At 38.0% G+C, this 19,170-nt stretch overlaps 1 protein-coding gene across 42 annotated transcripts in view; it reads left to right on the forward strand.

Moving 5' to 3' along the window:
- Positions 1–268: 268 nt before the first annotated feature.
- ASPH (aspartate beta-hydroxylase) overlaps positions 269–19,170 on the forward strand; it is a 222,749-nt gene continuing 203,847 nt past the window's right edge. For 33 of the 42 annotated variants that reach the window (XM_055286256.2, XM_055286297.2, XM_063643281.1 and 30 more), the window contains exon 1: positions 269–652. In XM_055286256.2, the coding sequence (XP_055142231.1) occupies positions 538–652 (115 nt within the window). In that variant the 5' untranslated portion in view covers positions 269–537. The remainder of the gene's footprint in view (positions 653–19,170) is intronic. The other 9 variants (XM_055286261.2, XM_055286264.2, XM_055286262.2 and 6 more) reach the window with 4 other exon arrangements.

The following is a 19,170-nucleotide window of genomic DNA, read 5'->3' on the forward strand; positions in this document are numbered from 1 at the left end:
CACCGCGCCCTGTCCCATCCCTATGGAGCGGGGTCTGCCAACGCTCGCGAGAGCCCTCTCGGCTTCCACGTTTGCCACGTTCCAAAGGACCGAGACAGACTGGAAAGCCGAAAGAGGCTCGCGTTTACAGGCAGCTGCGTAGCGCCCGAACAGCCCTAAGTGAGCAGGGGCGGGGAGCGCGGCAGGGTACCGCCGCCTCGTAAGGGCCCTTGCGATTGGGTCCCAGGCGCCGTCACTCAGCCTTCTGGGGGCGGGGCGAGGCCGGGAAGGGGCGTGGCCGTCGGGCGGCGAGCCGCGCGCTCTCGCCTCCGCAGGGAGTCACAGGTTCGTACACGCGAGGCCCGGCGCGCGCAGCCGGCACGCGGGTGAAAAGTCTTCCGAGGTGCTGCAGGCGGTGCTGAGGCACAGGCTCTGCTGCAGGAGCAGCGGCCCGAACCCGCTCCAGCGCCCGCCGCCGCAAGCGGCTCCCGCGTCGCGTGTGTACCTCCGCGCACTGAGGAAGTCCACCAGCCCTCATTAGCCCCCGCGGAGCGTGCGATGGCCCAGCGTAAGAATGCCAAGAGCAGCGGCAACAGCAGCAGCAGCGGCTCCGGCAGCGGTAGCACGAGTGCGGGCAGCAGCGGGGGCAGCAGCAGCCCCGGGGCCCGGAGAGGTCAGAGGCCCTGCGGGGCGGGGATCTGGGGCCTCGCCTCGGGGTAGGGAGCCGGCTGGCGCGGCTGACGCTGCGGGTGCATCTCCCCAGGTCCCACCGCGCGCCGCCTCCATCCCCCGCGACGCTGCTTCTTTAGGCGCGCGCGGCGGAGGCCGCACTCGGCGGGCCTGGCGGGCGGGCGAGGGGCCAGGCGGACCAGGGTCCGAGCCCTCGGGATGGTAGTCTTGGGTAGCCCCTTCCCAGCAGTTCCTTCACCTGCAGGGCGCAGCCCAGACAGAGGTTGCTGAGTGACTGTTTCTTGGCTTTCCGTGGAATTGAACATGAGAGTAAGAGAACAATTTATCCTTTGCCTTGCATGTTTTGGGGAGTTGAAAATGAGCCAAAGTCAGGGAAAGTGGGTTCCTGCCTAACCAGCAGCGTTTCAGAGCAACTCAGAGGAGGTGAAAGTGGGGGCGCTGGGGGGCAGGGGGAGGGAAGAAGTCGGGAGTGATTTGAATGCTCTCGGAAATTATTTTAAATATTTTTGCTTGTATGTAGCTTAATATGCGCTGCAGTTGCCTTTAAAATATCTTAGAATGTCATGAAATACTGAATGAGCGTCTCTATTTTTACCACTTTTACTTAAAATAAAAATCAATTGGAGATTAACTTTTCTCCTCGTCCATGTGCATATCCAGCAGAGAGAACAGATTTTTAAATCTGTTTCGTCTCATATTTCAGTGGTTCTCGGTTTCTTTTATACTTCCTTTGACTCATATTTAGGATATTGAAACTGCAATACACATGTGTATGGAATGTGAGCTGTAAACTTCACTTGAAGTGATTTAGATTCTTTGTTTGCTGAGATCTTCAGATCATGCGTTCATAATATACCAAGAAAATGAATCAGCTATAGTCAAAGAAGTATTTTCTTTATAGCACTTGTCACTATCTGAACTTGTCTTATTACTTTCATGTGTGTTGTCTTTGGCTCATTCTCTCTGTATCCCCAGCTCCTAGAATGTTCCTTTCCCATAATAGGTGCTCAATAAATATTTGAGTAGTGAATGAATGAATGAATTTAAATGGGGGAAGTAGTGCATTAAATCCATTGCACAAATTTACATTCTAAGGACTAATATTTGTATTCTAAATGTAAAGATGTACACATAGTTTGAAGTTCAATTCAAGCATATTAATTCACCTTTGACATAAGTAAAAGTTTGTGTTCCTTTTTCACTTGTTCTTAAATGTCACTTAAACCTGCAGAGGGATAGATTAATTGCCTCAACCGACTGAGGCTACTCTTTTTAACATCCCTAAATGAGAAGAACCCATTGTGCCTCTAAGGGCACTAAGCAGAGAAAGCTGATGAACAAGACTTTAATGTTAGTTGTTTTCAAAAGGTTTCTGTAGCTATTTGCCAGAGAAACATATCTTCGTTCCATTTCATTTTTGTGTTTATAAGGAGAGGGCTGATTGCATCTGAGGCAAGTCACTTTATATGGCCTCTTATAGGTGAGAACGAATACTGGGAAATGTGTCTCACGTTTCTATACCTACCCCATAACTATTTGAAGCATTTTAACAGGCAAGAGATAGGTTTAGGAAATGCAGTAACTTAAATTAACTTCTCCTGACTTTCATACTCAGGCATTTTAGAGCAAACTCTGTCCATATTTGACGATCTACAGCCTTTTAAGCATTTTACACGTTGATTCTCTAATAGTCGTGAAACAGACATAGTATGTAAAAGAATATGTAAAAGGGAAGAATGCCCGTGATACAGAAACAAAAGTTCATATTGGAGCCCTGCATGTGACGTAATGAGTATTCTTTATCCGCATATCCGCATCCTTTTTTTTTTTTTTTTTTTTCTCCAGTAGATACTGAGTTCTGACTGTGTGCCAGATAGAAGGCACTGGGTATGAAAACCATTTCCTTCCATCATCCTAAACAGTTAAAGTACAGTGTCGTGTATAATAGGCTGTACTCGAAAGATAAAGCCGGCTTTTCTTTTAATGCTGTTTATCTGGTCATTAAAGTACGGACGTTGTGCGAACCATTCCCTTCTACTGGGAAAATCAAAGACTTTTTAGCAGAGTCATACTGTGAGACCCATTTAGTTTCCTGCTGAAATCATACAGATGAGGAAATTAATGCCCAGAAAAGTTGTCGAGTTCATTGAAGGTTGTTTAGTTCATGGAAACTCGACGAATTACTGGAAGAACCGAGACTAAGAACCCAGGTTTTCTGTTACTCATTTTGCCATGCTTGAATTTTAGGTTCTCTAATATGTAATTGGAGTTGAACTAGATTATCAAGTTTTCTTCTGGCTGTCTCCATGAGTACTACATTTAATTATTGGAGAAAACTAAGCTTTTGTCCTATCACCAATTACATTTCCCCTGACAAAAATTATATTTGAAACAGTATTTGAAATTTTAGTTTGAGAAGAAGTATATGTGTTCAAATAGTATGTTTTTTGAGATGTCTTACATTGAGAGTCAGAAAATGGCGGCATTGGTCACATTAAACATTATTATTTCTTAAGTTTTTGTGTAAAAATATGGGGAAAAAAGAACCCAGTCATTTGAAACATGCATTTTAGGCAAAAGGTGATTTTTTTTTTTTTTTTCCTGGCCAAACTTTGTCTTGGTGGTCATTTTGCTGAAAAGTGATGTTTGGAAGCTGGAATTTGGGGAATTTATATCACAGATTTTTAAAGCAAGTGTCTACTTTTTATTTTCTTCAGCTTAAGCTGAAAAATGATAAAATGGTTTTCTACAGAGATCAATTTTACTTTTTTTTCAGTTTTACTCTTTATAATATAAAAGAAACATGAATAAATTAGACTTCTTACCTTTATTTTGCATATAGAACTGGACTTGCATGGCCAGTTGGGCCCAGGGGAAGCCTTTTTCAAATTTATTGATTTGAAAATAGTTTGGCAAAGAAGGATCATGATGTCCTTTTGGGCTTATTTTGTAGACACTGGTATGTGTAATGTTCTCTGTTTGTTTGTTTAGTTTTTCCCTTTTGAGTATCACCCCTTAATTCCCTGTATCTCCTAGCAGCTTTCCATCTCCCTGTTTATTTTGTCTGGGTGTCCTGCTACTACATTACCTTCTACCACTAGGTGTCACTGTAGAATACATCCCCCTTTTAGTTTGAAGCTTGGGGTTACGTAACAGCAGGTTTTAATTATTATTATTATTTAATCCGTCTGCATATACTCAAAACTATTGATAGATAAGCACTTAAAAACTCTTAGCTACTTTTTAACTCTCTCAAGGTGTCTCAGTAGATTGAGCAACTTTTTTGTTTAGGCTTAATTAGAATGAAATACATTCATGAACTGCCTGTAAAACATTAACAGCTTCATTGGATGAGTATTTGTCATTTAGAAACACACTTCTGAGTTTAGTTTAGCTTCTTTTTTTCTTTCTACTTTGAGTGTCTCTTAGATTACTAAGTAACTGAGGGATACAATACACTGCTGATTGCATTGTGGAGCCCTTGAATGAAGAGGCCCTAGCAAAATTTTCTTTCTTTAGCCAAAGACCATCAGAGCCAATTGCTTAATCCTCCATTAGTCATTCTGAGATGAAAAGATAGGAAGACCATAATTCTTCCACTGTAAGAACCATCAGCTGTTTTGTGTTCAGTTCAACAGCATTTTGTCCATCCTGACCAGATCATATGAAACCAAGCACTAAATAATGTTCTGAGGGAGTTTATGAACATGTTTTCCAGAGACCAGTTAACCTCCAGTGGTCTGTGGAAGTGAAAGTTCTATATTTTGGACTATATTTTAGTCTTGCTTTAAAATAATCTGTCTCATAGAGATTATTAGAAAATGAATGTATGACATTTTCATTTTCAGCCAATTATCAACAGAGGAACTTGGAGAAAGGCTCATAGGGTCTATCCGTCTTGTTGTTAGTTAATATCAGATACTTAGCCCCTGAGCTCTCTGGTTCCAATAGAAAAACCCTTTTCTCCAGAAGGCTAGTGCAGTTTGGGAGAAAGAATATGGTGACCTGGATCATATCTGCGTAAGAATCAGAACCAAGAATCGCTAAAAATCTCTGCTCCTAGCCTCCTTAAATGTAAAGAATTATGATCTATTTTCTTTTCAGAGTTTTGATATCACTAATACTGATTTCATATGCCTTTGTGTTTCTCAGTTTCCGTTAAAGTACGTCTAATTGTAGGGGTGAGTGCAAAACTTTGGAGACTATAAAAGTGTAGATGTCATCAGGGCATTGCATACTTTGACTTTTTTGATGATTTATACTTATTTTTTTATTTATTTTTATGTTCCGTAGCATCTTTGTGTTAAGTAAAATGTATATTCTTGAGATAGAGTTTATACTATGCTTTGTGGAGTACTTGATACATTTCTCTCAGCTTCTGGAGGTGTAAGTATCCATTTGCACATCAACTTTCAAGTTGGTGATTTGCCCTTAATGGCTCAGAAATCTGTAACATTATTTTATCTTACCCAGGCTCAGATATATTTACTCTTTTGAGGTAATTCCAGCCACTGTTTTAATATCATGAAAATATGCAGCTTAGTTTGTGGCTTAAATACTTCCATATCACCTCTAAATGGCTTGACTTCATTCTGTACCAAGGTACAAAAATGTTTTTCAAATGAACTTCTCTTTAATAAACCCTGTATGTACATATAACCTATCTACACCCCACCTAAATCTCCGGGGAAAAGCCTCAGCCATCTATCAGGAAATGTGGAGGTGCAAGGGCTGCTTGCTTCATTATCTGCTGCCAGTGTCTGCTCTGCACTGCACACGTGGGTGTGATGAGTTTCTCTGGTTCGGTCCTGCAGCTCTGGCCATTTTTATTAGAGGACTAAGGATTCAGGATGTTCTTTTCTTCCCTGTGTACCACTGTGGGAGTATAGTCTGGAGGCCAGTGCTTTAACTTTTTTTTAATTGTACTTTCTTCTGGTACTGCTGGGAGCCAAGATGGTATTTTCTTGTTAGTCATTATTTTTAAAATTTTAGTATTTGATTCCCCTGATATGAGGGATGCTTCAGGCTTTTGTTCTGCATTTGATCTTTGTTTTTCAGGGATGTGTCTTGGTTACCTTTGGCTGATGTGGTTATCTTTTAATGGCAAATCACCAAAGTAATTTAGTTCCTATCAAATTGGCCACAGCTGAGGACAAATTTGGTCTAGATAACCTATTAGACTCAAAGGAAATGTTGAGCTCCCTTGGTGAATAACTCTTTTTAAAAAGAAAATCATCTTTTGAAGGATCTGGGCTATTCGGCCCCCTGTAAGATCCAGGTCACTTGCCTAGTCATGTGACTGTCATCGTAGATAGCATGTGTGCTCCAGAGCGGAGAGTGTTGGTGAATTGACTTGGTTGAGGGTTTGGGGGGTGGGGGTGGTTGCTGTCCAGTTATAGTAAGGTTTCCAAGGGCAACCACTATCTCTGTACTTGGAGAAATGCCAGCACTTCTCTCCTACATGTGTGCCCACACGTTGAACCCAGTGACTCATCCTGCACTTAAGACCCCAAGGATCTGTCTTAAATTTAAAATAGGAGAATATCCTTTGATAATTTTATTTCACAACCAGCATTGTTGTAACTGCCTTTTCTCATATTTTACATAGGTTTGACAGCTATTTCTACCATTCCATAGTGCAGAGTCACTATTATTTTGTTGTTCTATCCTGTCTGTAACTTCTTTTTCTTATTTATTATTATTCTAATACACAGTTTTTGTCCCTGTCTTTCACAGGCTGCTTTCATTTTCAGTTTTCTTGGTATACTGGAAAGACTCTTTTGGTCTTAGTTTCACTTGTAAATTTTATTTAGGACAGTTAATTTTTTAATTTACATAAACCTCAAAATCTGTGTTGTAAATGTTTGTTGAAAGAATATCTAGCATTTAACTTTACTTTTCCATTCTTTGAATCAAGTCAATTTGTATAAGATGCTTGTCACTGAGTTTTTGTAAGTTGTTTCATGGATTTTCTTTTTGGCAGAGAGCTAGTTCTCTAACCTTTATAATAAAAATATTTCTATGTATTGCTCTTTAAAATTGTATGTATTTGAAATAGTACATATTTAAGCCTATAAATAATTGTAGAGAGTAATGCAGTGGATACCCATCTACCGACCATATAGGCAAAGAAATGAAACATTATCAGATTCCTAGATTTTCCTCTCCTGTGGTATTCCTTCCTAACCATTGTTAAACATTTTATGGTAGTCATTATCATAAATACAGGTATATATGCACAAAATAATATATAACGTGTTGCACATACACATTATGTATCCACACATGTAAACTATATCTATTGTTAAATCAATGTATTTGAAAACTGCTCAGGAAGTATATCTATATCCCTATGTGTAGAAATACACCTATACACACACACACACATATATGTATATATACTGTATAGCATGTATTAAAAGTTTTGTGAACAGGCTTCTACTTGGCATACTATTTTGACACCATTTGTTTGAAATTCCTCCAAACTCCAGTTCTTTATTTTCACGTATGTAGTTCTACACCATATGAATATGCCTTGCTTTTCATTTAGCCATCCTATCACAGGCCACTTTTTTCTTTCAAATAATGCTGCCCTGAACATGTATGTGCCTATCTCTCCCCATGGGTACATGTCTGAGTGTTTTTCTAGGGCATAATCTGGAATTGGAATTGTGGGTCATAGAAAGTACACACATTAGACTTTACTGGATATTGCCATTTTTTAACCCGGAAGTGGTTGTATCAACTTACAGTTCTGCCCCTAATGAATAAGAGCTTGTTCTGTGCCATCATCACATTATCAACATTTGGTGAAGTTTGATATTTGCCAGTTGAGTGGGTGTGAAGTAGTACTTGAGGGTTGAAACTTGCATTTTTCTAATTACTAGTGAAATTACTGGTAAGAGTAGCCTTGTGTTTCCTCCTTTGAATTGCCTGTTAGTACATCTTGCCTATTTTTCTGTTTTTGTTTTGTATTTGTAGTATTGATAAGGTAGAATTTTTTTTATATCCTGAACCTTTTGATTATTTGTGATAAAGGACTTCTCCTAGTCTGTGATTACTCATATTTTCATTTTTTATGGTATACGTTGTTGAACAGAATTTTAAGATTTTAATATATTAATAGAATTTTTCTATTTTATACTTTATGGTTCACACCTTTATACTTTTTGTAAGACACATAACACAGATGTCATGAATTATTCTTGTATTTTCCTCTAAAAGATCTGAAACGTTGCTTTTTTACATTTAGATCTCTGAACTACCTGGTGTAGCATTTTATTGTATATTTTGTTATTAGGGATCTAATTCAGTATTTTTTTTTTTTTTAAAAGGGCCAATGAAAATGTCCTGTACTGTTAGTTGATTTGTCATCTTTTTATCGTAGTCTGCAGCATCACCTCTTGTGTATGAATACGTCAGGCTCTATTTTGTTCCAGGCATATAGAAGCAACACCAAACTGAGTTGCTCACTATAGCTTTGTAATGAGTCCACCTATCTGATAGGGCATGTCCTTCTACCCTGCCTTTTTCACTATTGTGTTTGCTGCTTTGGGACATTTTCCTCATCCGTTTCTCTAGATTTTAGAATCTGCTTATCAAATATGTTCATGAAAAATATTTGAGAATTTTTACTGGCATTGTATTGAATCTATAGAATAATTTGGGACAAATACGGGTGTTTATAATACTGAATTTTCTTATACATGCACCTGGCCGGCTGGCCTGCTTTCTCTTCTTTCTTCTTTCTTTTTTCTTCTTTCTTCTTTTTTTTTTTTTTTTTTTGAGACAGGGCCTCGCTCTTTCACCCAGGCTGCAGTGCTGTGGCAGCCTTGACTTCCCAGGCTCCAGTGATCCTCTGACTTCAGCCTCTCCGGTAGCTGGGCCTACAGGCATGCACCACCATGCCTGGCTAATTTTCATATTTCTTGTACAGATGGGGTTTTGCCATATTGGCTTGTCTGCTCTCAAACTCCTGGTCTCAAGTGGTCTGCTCATCTCAACCTCCCAAAGTGCTGGGATTACAGGTGTGAGCCCTGCGCCTGGCCTATAATTTCTTAAGTATTTAAGTCTGACAATTTTTATAATCTTATTTGAAAGTCATTTACAACTTTTATTAGATTAAGTCTGGGTACTTTATATTTTAAAAAACATTTTCAATAGTATTTTTAAATTAACATTTTTTAATGAAACTTTAAAAATATGTATCCAAGTTGAAAGAGTTCTGTAATGACTCCACCACATAGATGCTACAGCAGTTAACATTTTGATAGATTTGCTTTAATAGATTTGCTTTGTCATATCTACCAGTCAATCTTATTCTTTCATGCCTTTCAAAGTAAGTTGCAAATATTAGTATATTTCACTTTCGTAAACATTTACGTGTGCCTATAGCTAACTAGAGCTTAGCATTTGTTTGTTTGTTTTTTTCCCTGTGAGGTAAAATTTTCACATAGTGAATTGCACAAATTTTAGTGTCTGATCTGAGGAGTTTTTAGATCCATTTCTACTTTTGTAAAACAACAACCTAATAGGATAGAGAGTATTTTCATCACCCTGTAAAGTTCTCTCAGGCCCTTTTCTTGCCCCCACCTCTGCCATCAGAGGCAGCCATTGTACTACATGTTTTGATCATAGATTAGTGTTTTCTATTCTAGAACTTCTTTTGCAAGTACTTTTTTTTGTAAAGTCTTCTTTCACTCAGCATAATATTTTTGAGTTCATTTATGTTGTATACACAGTCACTTGTTCCTTTTTATTGTCAAATAGTATTCCAGTGTCTGACTATAGCACAATTTTTTAAGCTTTTATTTTAGGTTCAGGGGTACATATGCAGGTTTGTTATATGGGTAAATTGCATGTCACGGGGGTTTGGTGTACAGATAATTTTGTCACACAGGTAATAAGCTTAATACCTGCTGAGTAGTTTTTTTGATCTTCACCTTCCTCCCACCCTCTACCCTCAAGTAGGCCCCAGTGTCTGTTGTTCCCTTCTTTGTGTCCATAGGTGGTCAATGTTTTGCTCCCACTTATATTAATAAGAACATGGTTCTCTGTTCCTGTGTTAGTTTGCTTAGGATAGTGGCCTCCAGCTCCATTCATACTGTATAGCACACTTTTTTAACCCAATCTTTTAATGGTGGACACTTGGGCTATTCCTAGTTTTGGGTTATTATGAATAAAATTCTATGAATATTATAGAAGCCTTTTTTGACATATGTTTTTATTTCTTTTGAGCAAGAGAGGGATTACTGGGCTATAGGGTAGGTGTATGTTTAGTTTTATTAAGAAACTGTTAAACTCTTTTGCAGAGTAGTTGTACAATATATTTTATACTCCCACTGACAATGTGTGGAATTGGTTGTTCTACATATGTACCAACATTTGGTGGTGTCAGTCTTTTTAATTTTAGCCATTCTGGTGGGTGTGCCGTGGCTTCTTACTGTAGTTTACATTTGCAATTCCCTGATGAATAATGATGTCAAGCACTTTTTCTTGTGCTTATTGGCTATACTCATTATCTTTAGTGAAGTTTCTCTTTTGCCCATTTCTAATTTTATTGTTTTTTGTTGCTGAGCTGTAATTCTTTATGTATTCTGGATAGAAGTTCTTTTCAGATATATATAGCACATATTTCTCCCAGTCTATAACTTACATTTTTTTTTTATTTTTAATGCTGATATTTATTTTTTCTTTTCTGTTTTTGCTTTCTGTGTTCTAAGAAACTGCACGTTCTCAAGTCTCAAAGCTATCTTCTTTTATTTTCTTCTAGAAGTTTTATAGTTTTAGTTTTTATGTTTGTCTATGAGCATTTTCACATTAATTTTGAGTTAGATTTATATTTTTCTATATGGAATTTCAGTTCTAGCACCATGTGTTGAAAAGACTTTGCTTTCATTATTGGATTACTTTTGGTGCCTTTGTCAAAAAGCAAATGACAGTGTAAGTATAAATCTGTTCCTGAGCCCCTCTGTTTTTTTGTTATCTGTTTGTTCTTATGCCTTTATCACAGAATCTTGATTACTCTAGCTATACAGTAAGTATTAAAACTAGGTAGTGTAAATCCTCCTACTTTGTTGTTCCTTTTAAAATAGCTCTAAATAGTATAGATACTTTGTGTATCCATATACATTTTAGAATCACCTTGTCAATTTCCACAGAATAAAGCATGCTAGGGTTTATGATTAGGATTGTGTTGACTCTGTAGACCAACTTTGAGAGCATTAATCACAGTGATATTGCACATTCTAATTTATGATAGTGGTATATGTCTTCATTTGTTAGGTTTTTAGTTTCCTTCTGCCTGTTTTTTTTTGTAGATTTTGCTATGGAGATCTTTTTACGCATTTTTTTGTTAAACAGTTTTCTAAATATTTTGTATTTTGTGATGCTATTAGAAATCGTATTTTTAAAATTTCATTTTCCCATTATTTGCTGCTAGTATGTAGACATAGAACTGTTACACGCACCTTATATCATGTAGCTTTGCTAAATTCATTTATTCTAGTAGTTTTTTTTAAAGAAAATAGATTATTTGGGATTTTCTATGTAAATATCATGAAGCCCATTAATAGAAACAGTCTTACTTCTTTTCCAGTCTTTTCTTGCCTTACTGCACTAATTAAGATTTCCAGTATCATGTTGAATACCAGTGATGAGAGTAGACATCCTGGCTTTGTTTCTGATTTTAGTGGCAAAGTATTTAGTATTTTACCATTAAATAAGTAAAATATTAACTCAGGATGTTTTGTAGATCCTTTTAATTGGATTGGGGAAATTTGTATTTCTAGGTTGAGAATTTTGTCAAATACTTTTTCTCACTCAAAGTCCCACTTGGTTGATTTGAATTGTCCTTTTTATATACTGCTTTATTTGCTAATATTTTGTCAGCAATTTTGCATCTGTGTTTATGTTAGATGTGGGTCTGTAATTTCCTTCCTTTTTCCCTCTCCTCCTCTCCTCTCCTCTCCCCCTGCTTCTCCTTCCCCCCTTACTTCCTTAAGAATTATGATTAGTATGGAATATTTTCTCTGCACCTATTGATATTATATATTTGGTTTTTCTCCTTCCATACTTCAGATGGCAGATGATAACAATAGATGCCCTAATTTAAAACCATCCTTACATTTCTGGGAAGACTCCAGCATGGTGGTTTTATATATTTTCAGTATTATTGGATTAGTTAATAGATCCATGAGTAAAACTGACCCAACATTTTCTTTCCTGGTTTTGTTATCAAGGTCATATTCTAGTTGCATAAATGAATTTAGGAAGATTTCTTCTTTTTCTGTTCTTTGGCATAGTTTGTATAGAAGTAGTTATTTGGGGGCTGGGCGTGGTGGGTCATGCCTGTAATCCCAGCACTTTGGGAGGCCAAGGTTGGTGGATCACGAGGTCAGGAGATCCAGACCATCCTGGCTAACACGGTGAAACCCTGTCTCTACTAAAAATACAAAAAAAATTAGCCTGGTGTGGTGACGGGCTCCTGTAGTCCCAGCTACTCAGGAGGCTGAGGCAGGAGAATGGCGTAAACCCGGGAGGCGGAGCTTGCAGTGAGCCAAGATTGCACCACTGCACTCCAGGCTGGGAGACAGAGCGAGACTGTCAAAAAAAAAAAAAAAAAAAGAAGTAGCTATTAGGTAAAACTCATTCAAACCTTTTTGTCATTTTACCCCCACACTGGGTGAGGTGTGGGTAGACATGAGGGGAAACTGCTTTGCTTTTTAAATGTTTACAGGACTATTTAAAATTTCTGTGTCTTCTTGAGTTAGGGTTGCTATGTTATATTTTCTCTTGGTAGGTACATTTGAGTAAGTTATATTTTCTAAAAGTTTTCTGTCTTTGAAGTTTCAAACTTACTGGCAAAAAGTTGTATGTGGTTTTAGTGCTTCTCGTAAACAGAAGATAGCTATTGTATGTCTAGTATTACCTTGTAATAAAATTCCATTTAAAATGACTAAATACTAAGTTTCTGTAAATCGTAGCTATTTCAGATACTAAGAATGTTTTGCTAAGTTTATTAAAGTAAAAATTCTTTATAAAATACATGGGATAGTCTAACATCTGTGAAAAGGTAAGCCATTTAATACTGGTGATTTGGTTTAATTGACTTGATATGCTGCTCATTTTCCTCCTTAAATGGTAATAACTAGCAATAGGTACATTGGTTTGTTAAAAATTGAACTTTCTTCATGACTAAAATATAGTGCTTATTTTCTTGAATCTTAAGATTTATTTGATTATTTGGTGGTTTCTAGCTGGTCAATCTGTTTAGTTGTAACCAGTAAATATATCTGGAGACCTAGGGAGCCTGGCATGGATCCAAACATAGCCCAATGTTTCAATCACTTATTTGCTTTGTAACATTATAGTGGTAGAACATTTTTAAAATGAAATTAACTTATATGAAGGTGGAAAACTCTTAAGCCCCTTGTATTTATTTTATAGTTTTTTTCTAGAAGTAGTGCAGTATTTGTGTTAATAAGTACCCAAGCTAATTTTTAGAATTATCTTGTTATCAGTGAGACATTTAAGATGACTGGGTAGGATAGAGTCATGTTGAGTAAGAGCACAGTTCACTAGCTTAAGTACTTTTACTGATTTGGAGTAAACTTGAAATAAACTATGTATGTTCAAGACCTTCCTGCTCAGCTGGTCCTTCACCAATGCCTTGTGGTCTTAGTGTGCTTTTAGTTTATGCTTATTCATATTTTCAATGCCAGCTATTTCACATCTTCAACTTCAGCCAATATCTTACTATTTATCTTTCAATTGTGGCAGATGGCTCCCTGCCATTTTGCAGAGAAACCGGAGAACATTCTTTAAGAGCTCCCTCATTTGTTGGATGGTTGGTAGGGATTGGCCTTTGAGTTGCCTGACAATGGGGGCCTACTGAGGTGAGGCTGGTTACAGTTCCCTGGTATAAGATCCTGTGGGTAGACAGGATCTGAAGCCGGTGCAGTTGAGAATCTTGTAGAGGGATTGCTCCAATTTGGATGCAAAAGTATCCAACAACTGAGTTTTGGGGATACATCTTATCATAGTTTGGTAAAGCCTCTTTTCTTTCCTTATACTAGAAGGGTGATGGCTGAGTGGAGATAAGCCAGCATCACAGTTAGAACGTATTAATCTTGGCAGTCACAGCTATTAGGGACCTTTGGGTCTCCACCCACCTAAGGGAAAGGCGAAGACTGGGGCAGGAATGCTGGGCCTCTCTGAGGAACTCCTAGTGGACTGGGACACCATTTTCTCATACATCTTGAGCCATTACTTCTGAGAATTCTCCTTCTGAATTCCTTCCTTTTGTTTTTCTCATGTAAAGAAAAACAAAACAAAACCCACAAAAACCTCCTTTTACTCTGACTACTCTACCCAGCCAAATATTACAACTGAGTAGTGCGGGTCCCTTTTTTTCTTGTTTCTGTCCAAAGTCAGCAGACACTACCTTAGTAGTAAATCCACCGAACTCTTCTTGTTCCTTTGCTTTATCTATCCCTTAAAGGATAGTCTTCCCAGGATTTTTGCTTGAGCATCTTCTAATCCCATGCTGCATGCTCTTCATAACTTTAACTGCAATCTACTGATAACTCCCAATTCTGTAGCACTGCTGAGCTACAGACTGAAATAACAGTAATGATAGAGAAAAAACATAGCTACCACTGAGTGCTAGCTACACATCACACATTGTATATTTCTTTCTGTTTTAGCATTTTATTCTCACAGTAATTATCTCAATTCTTTTTTCTTTTGTAGGTGAAGGACTAGTAGGTTAATTTGTCAAAGATCATGGAGCTATTAAAAATTGAAGCTGGAGGTCTCAGTTCTGACTCTAAGGCTACTTTAGTTGAATATTTTAGGTTCTCGTTAGTTGTTACTTAAATTACTCATAACTTGTTTTATTTCATCCTTCTGTCACAGTCATCTTTATAAAGTGGAAATTAGATCCTGTCCACTTCCTTTTTTAAAAACCTCAAGTAGTGTCCTCAAAGTACTCAAGATGTAGTTCAAATGCCTAAGTATAGAGGAGGCTCTTCATGATCCTCTCTTACACTGTCTGCCTCCTCCTCTTTATATTAATGCTTCAGACATATTAAATCACTCTGTAGCCTCAGTATCTGCACGTCGCTAGTTCTTCTTCTAGGACAGCTCACCACCTTACCTTTCCCTGTCTGACTCCTATATTTCCTTCCAGATTTAGTTCCCTCATCATTTCTTCCCTATTCTCCCTTCTCCTCCCATAGACTGCATTTGGTAACCCCTCCTCCCCTCCCTGACCCTGTACCGTTGTAATCATATGATTCCTTCAACAGATGAAAATGTGAGCAAATCATGATATTAGACAACAAAGCAGCATCAGGCTGAATGAGACCCAAGTATTAGCTCTGCCGCTTACCAGTTTTTGACCTTGAGTAAGTCATCAGACCTAAGCTCCTTTGTATTTTTCTCCGTCTTTAAAATGAAGATGATGATACTTACATCATAGTTATGAGGATTCACTATAAAGTGACTTGTAAATACAGTTATTGAATGTGGTGGTGGTGATATTACCATGAACAAAACAAATACTTTGTTTTGTACTGTAAAGATCTGTTGTCTTTCATTCCTGCTTGATTAAGAGGGGACCATCTATGTTACTGATAGATATCAGACTCAAACTCACATAAATAATTAGGTAATTTATTTCATTTAAAAAGAAAACTAAATGTAGGGCTGGTTCCAGTTGTGGTATGATCTGTGGCTCAAATGTCTTCAAGGACTCACATTCCTCCAGCTTCTCACTCTCATTCTCAGCAAAGGTATCATCCCAAGGCTGATTCCCTTGTGGGTTCTAGATGGCAGCCCACTGGCTGGGATTGCATACTTCCTTGTTCACATTCAGCAGAAGGAAAGGGGCCTCTCTTTCTGTTTTGCTGAGAGCAGACTCCTTGCTCCTTCTTAGTATGTATGAGCTTAGTCCTGCCTGTATGATCCAGGCTGTGGAGGGATTACCATGATGGTTTGAACCAAGGATTGGCGCTGCTGGGCATATAGTCACTGTTGCAACTACTCAAGGGTTGACATTGTTGGCCAATCTTTGTTGCAGCCACTAAACTTGGCTGTTGTAGCATGAAAGCAACCATAGACAAGCAGATCAGTATGACCATTTCCCGATAAAACTGTATTTAAGGCCACTGAAATTTGAATTTCATAGAATTTTCCCATGAAATTTTCTTCTTTGATTTATTTTCAACTCTTTTTAAAAAGTGAAACCATTCTTAGCACCTGATCCATACAAAAAACATGAAATATGCTATAGTTTGCTTCCCTGGTTTAGAGGAATTGCTGGGCTAGAAGAGTTACTGCTAATGTTTGATATAGGTGAGAGATATATATATATATATATATATATATATATATATATATATATATATGTATTTTATATCTTTAATGCCTGAATGGCTTCCTGGACATAGTAGATTCTCAGTATTTAATAGTTTATGAGTAATGATTATCACAGTAGGTACTCAGTCCGCAAAATGATACTCAATAAATGTTGGAATTGACAAATACAAATAAAGTCATATTTCCCTCTACTAGACCAAAAGGACATTGGGGTAAGAGTAACTGTTTTTGTGTCCTCTACACTGCCTTGAATGTGTAAGTACTCAAAAATTATGTTTGGCATGGGTAGATTTTTTTAGGTTTATGTTATGGGCAAGAGCACAAACAAAAAACATCCTGTTGATGTTTATAAGAGTTGGAGCTAAGGAAACAACAAAGTGATAAGAGTGTGTATACTTCATTGTAATAGAAAATTGTTTCAGTGGGTCAAGGTCATTAAGTAACAGGTCCTGTTTAAGCACCATGCCAGTAGTTTCCACACAGTAAGCGTTTGGAATCCTACCAATAGGAAGCTGTTGTGCAGCCATGAGAGCCATTCCCAATGCTTTGTCATCCGTAATTCATTGTCACTGGGAAGCAGGTTGGGCAGAAGCAGGCATTTTATTTGTTCTGCCTTTTTGTGAAATTAGAAAATGCTGCTTATTTTGCAAAATTTCAACTTTTCTCTCACTTTATTTTTAAACATGACTCAAGGATAGACTTAAAATTATTCATGTGAATGCTGAAGTATGGAGTAATTTGCCAAATTTTTCTTCCATTTTTTTTTTGGTTTTGGCTTTAAAATTCTTTGTAAGAATTTTGACAATTTCCTCCTTGACATGAGGTTATAATTTGTCAATTTTGATTAAAAAATATAAACAATGAGTTGTGCAAGGCTAATGTTTGTAAAAAAAAAAAAAAAAAGTTTGGAACTGATTTATACTTTAGAATGCTGTATCTTTAAAATTCCAAGATTATGGTTCTCCCCAAATGACTATTTGCATGTATATTGTCCCATGTATCCTTTATCCTGATGTAATACTTACCAAAGGGAGTTTTAATTGCCTTTTAATTTTTCTCTTCCACTGGACTATAAGCTAAATGGCCTCTCTTGTTCATTGCTGTAGCACAAAGTAGGCATTTAAAGAGTATTTATTGAATGGTTGAATATCTGAGTGCTTGGAGAAAACCATGGAAGCCATTAAAAATTTACCATTCTGAGATTTTTGTGTCTTAAAACCCACATTGGCCCACAGGCTGAAAGAACCTTGTTTTGCTGATCTGAATTTTATGTTGGCCAGAAATGTTCTATTTAAAGCAATACTTTTATCCAGAAAGGTATTAAAACTATTTAACCATTGCTATGTGAGAGATACTCATGGCCTGTTCAGGACAGCACCTGCACAACATACCTTGCTTCTGCCCAAACATGGCTTACCTATAACTTGCATGGAACTTGAAGACCAGCCTTTGTAGCTCACCAGATCTTTTTGGGGCCTTACTCCTGTCAACCTCAAGCCTCAGACTAGGTTATTCCAGAACACAGCCAAGAGACCAGTGTTTGAAACAGTGTTTGATGCCTTCCAGCACAGATAGTGGGGTACTTGGTGATTTTTGTTCTGGGTAACCTCAGCCTGGGGAAAGTAGGGGGTGTATTTGATGAAGTTGGAGCTGAAAGAGGGATGTGGAGGGGGTTTAGAGCATAAGTCATTGAGAGTACAGTGAAGGGGTCAGCTCTGAGCATGGTAGTGACACTGGCCATCACTTTGGTTCTGAATTGCCGTGTGGGTGAGAGGAGAGACACAGACAGGCAGCCAAGTCAGGGATGAAGCTGACAGTGCCAGCTGCACCTGCCCTGGCCATTTCTATACCCAGAGTGACCTTTCTTCTGCTGTTCTGTGGTTTTCTTTTAAAAATACTCCATTTAGGTTAGATTTACTTTTTCATTGATACAGAACAAAAATAACTTGTGTTTATATTTTAGATTTTTGTGGGGATAAGTTGTAAACTCTCCAGTGAGATTAATGAGCTCTGCTCAGTAGGAAGGGGACACAAGAGTAAAATCTCATGCTGGCCTCTGGAAACTCACAGTAGGATGGGCTACAGAGAGTAAGTATGTGTTGAATTGTTGAATGAATGAGATGTGCGTGATCAAGGAGGAGGGAAAAGAAGACTAAGATGAAGGAAGAGGCTGAGGCTCGTCAGAAGTCTCAAAATTACAACCCCAACCAATGCTTTTTGTATATAACCTTTGGGGAATTAAGAAAATTAGAAGAGGTTGCAAAGACACTCAAGAGGCAAATGTCCCATTTTTATTAAAGGAAAGAAAAATAGATTCAGAGCAAGTATAAATGAATGTTTCATGGCAATCCTAGGCAAATTCTTGAATTAAAAATTATTCGTAAGTGCTCAAAAAAGAAAACTGTGAACGCTTGGAGACACTACAGGTTTACCATGGAGGTTGCTTTAGAAAAAATTAAGCATTCCTGTAGGCTTTGTAGACTGATTGATTGGTCAGAATACAATCTTGTAATTTTTCCTAACTTCACCAAGGCATTTAACGCCGTCTCTGAAAATCTCCCTGTGCCTAAGATGGTAAACATTGGCCAGGTACAGTTTGAACCTGCTGACTGCAGAACTGTATCCAAAGAACACTGATTTAATGAGTTGATGTTAACCTCAAGAGAGTGCTGATTTAATGGGTTGATGTTAACCGCAAGAGAAGCCATTCCAATTAATGCTTATTAGCTGTTGTTTGGCACAAAGCTGTGAGGGAAATCTAGTATCCAGAAGTAAAAATTCTATACAAAGGGATGACTGACCCTGAAAGCGGGCTTGAAAGGGTTAACTCAGTTTTTGCAAAGCAAATTCACTGTAGAGAATGAGCTGAAAGAAGTTAGAAGTGGTAGGTATTAATGGTTTTTAAAAAGGCCTAGATTTTTGTTGTTGTTGTTTTTAAATGCCTGCAGTCTCAGAGGGAGTTGCCTGCATAACGTGGCTGACCAGAAAAGCCCCTTTGGTAGTTAGTGTTATTACCAGAGTGAGGGGTGCACATCCGACTCTGTGATGGTCACACTGCATCTGGAACGTGGCTTGAGTTGGGGGGTTGCAGGTTAGGAGGGACAGTGATGGAGGTTGACA

The sequence above is a fragment of the Symphalangus syndactylus genome, chromosome 7 (genome assembly GCF_028878055.3).
Source record: "Symphalangus syndactylus isolate Jambi chromosome 7, NHGRI_mSymSyn1-v2.1_pri, whole genome shotgun sequence".
NCBI classification, from domain to species: domain Eukaryota; kingdom Metazoa; phylum Chordata; class Mammalia; order Primates; family Hylobatidae; genus Symphalangus; species Symphalangus syndactylus.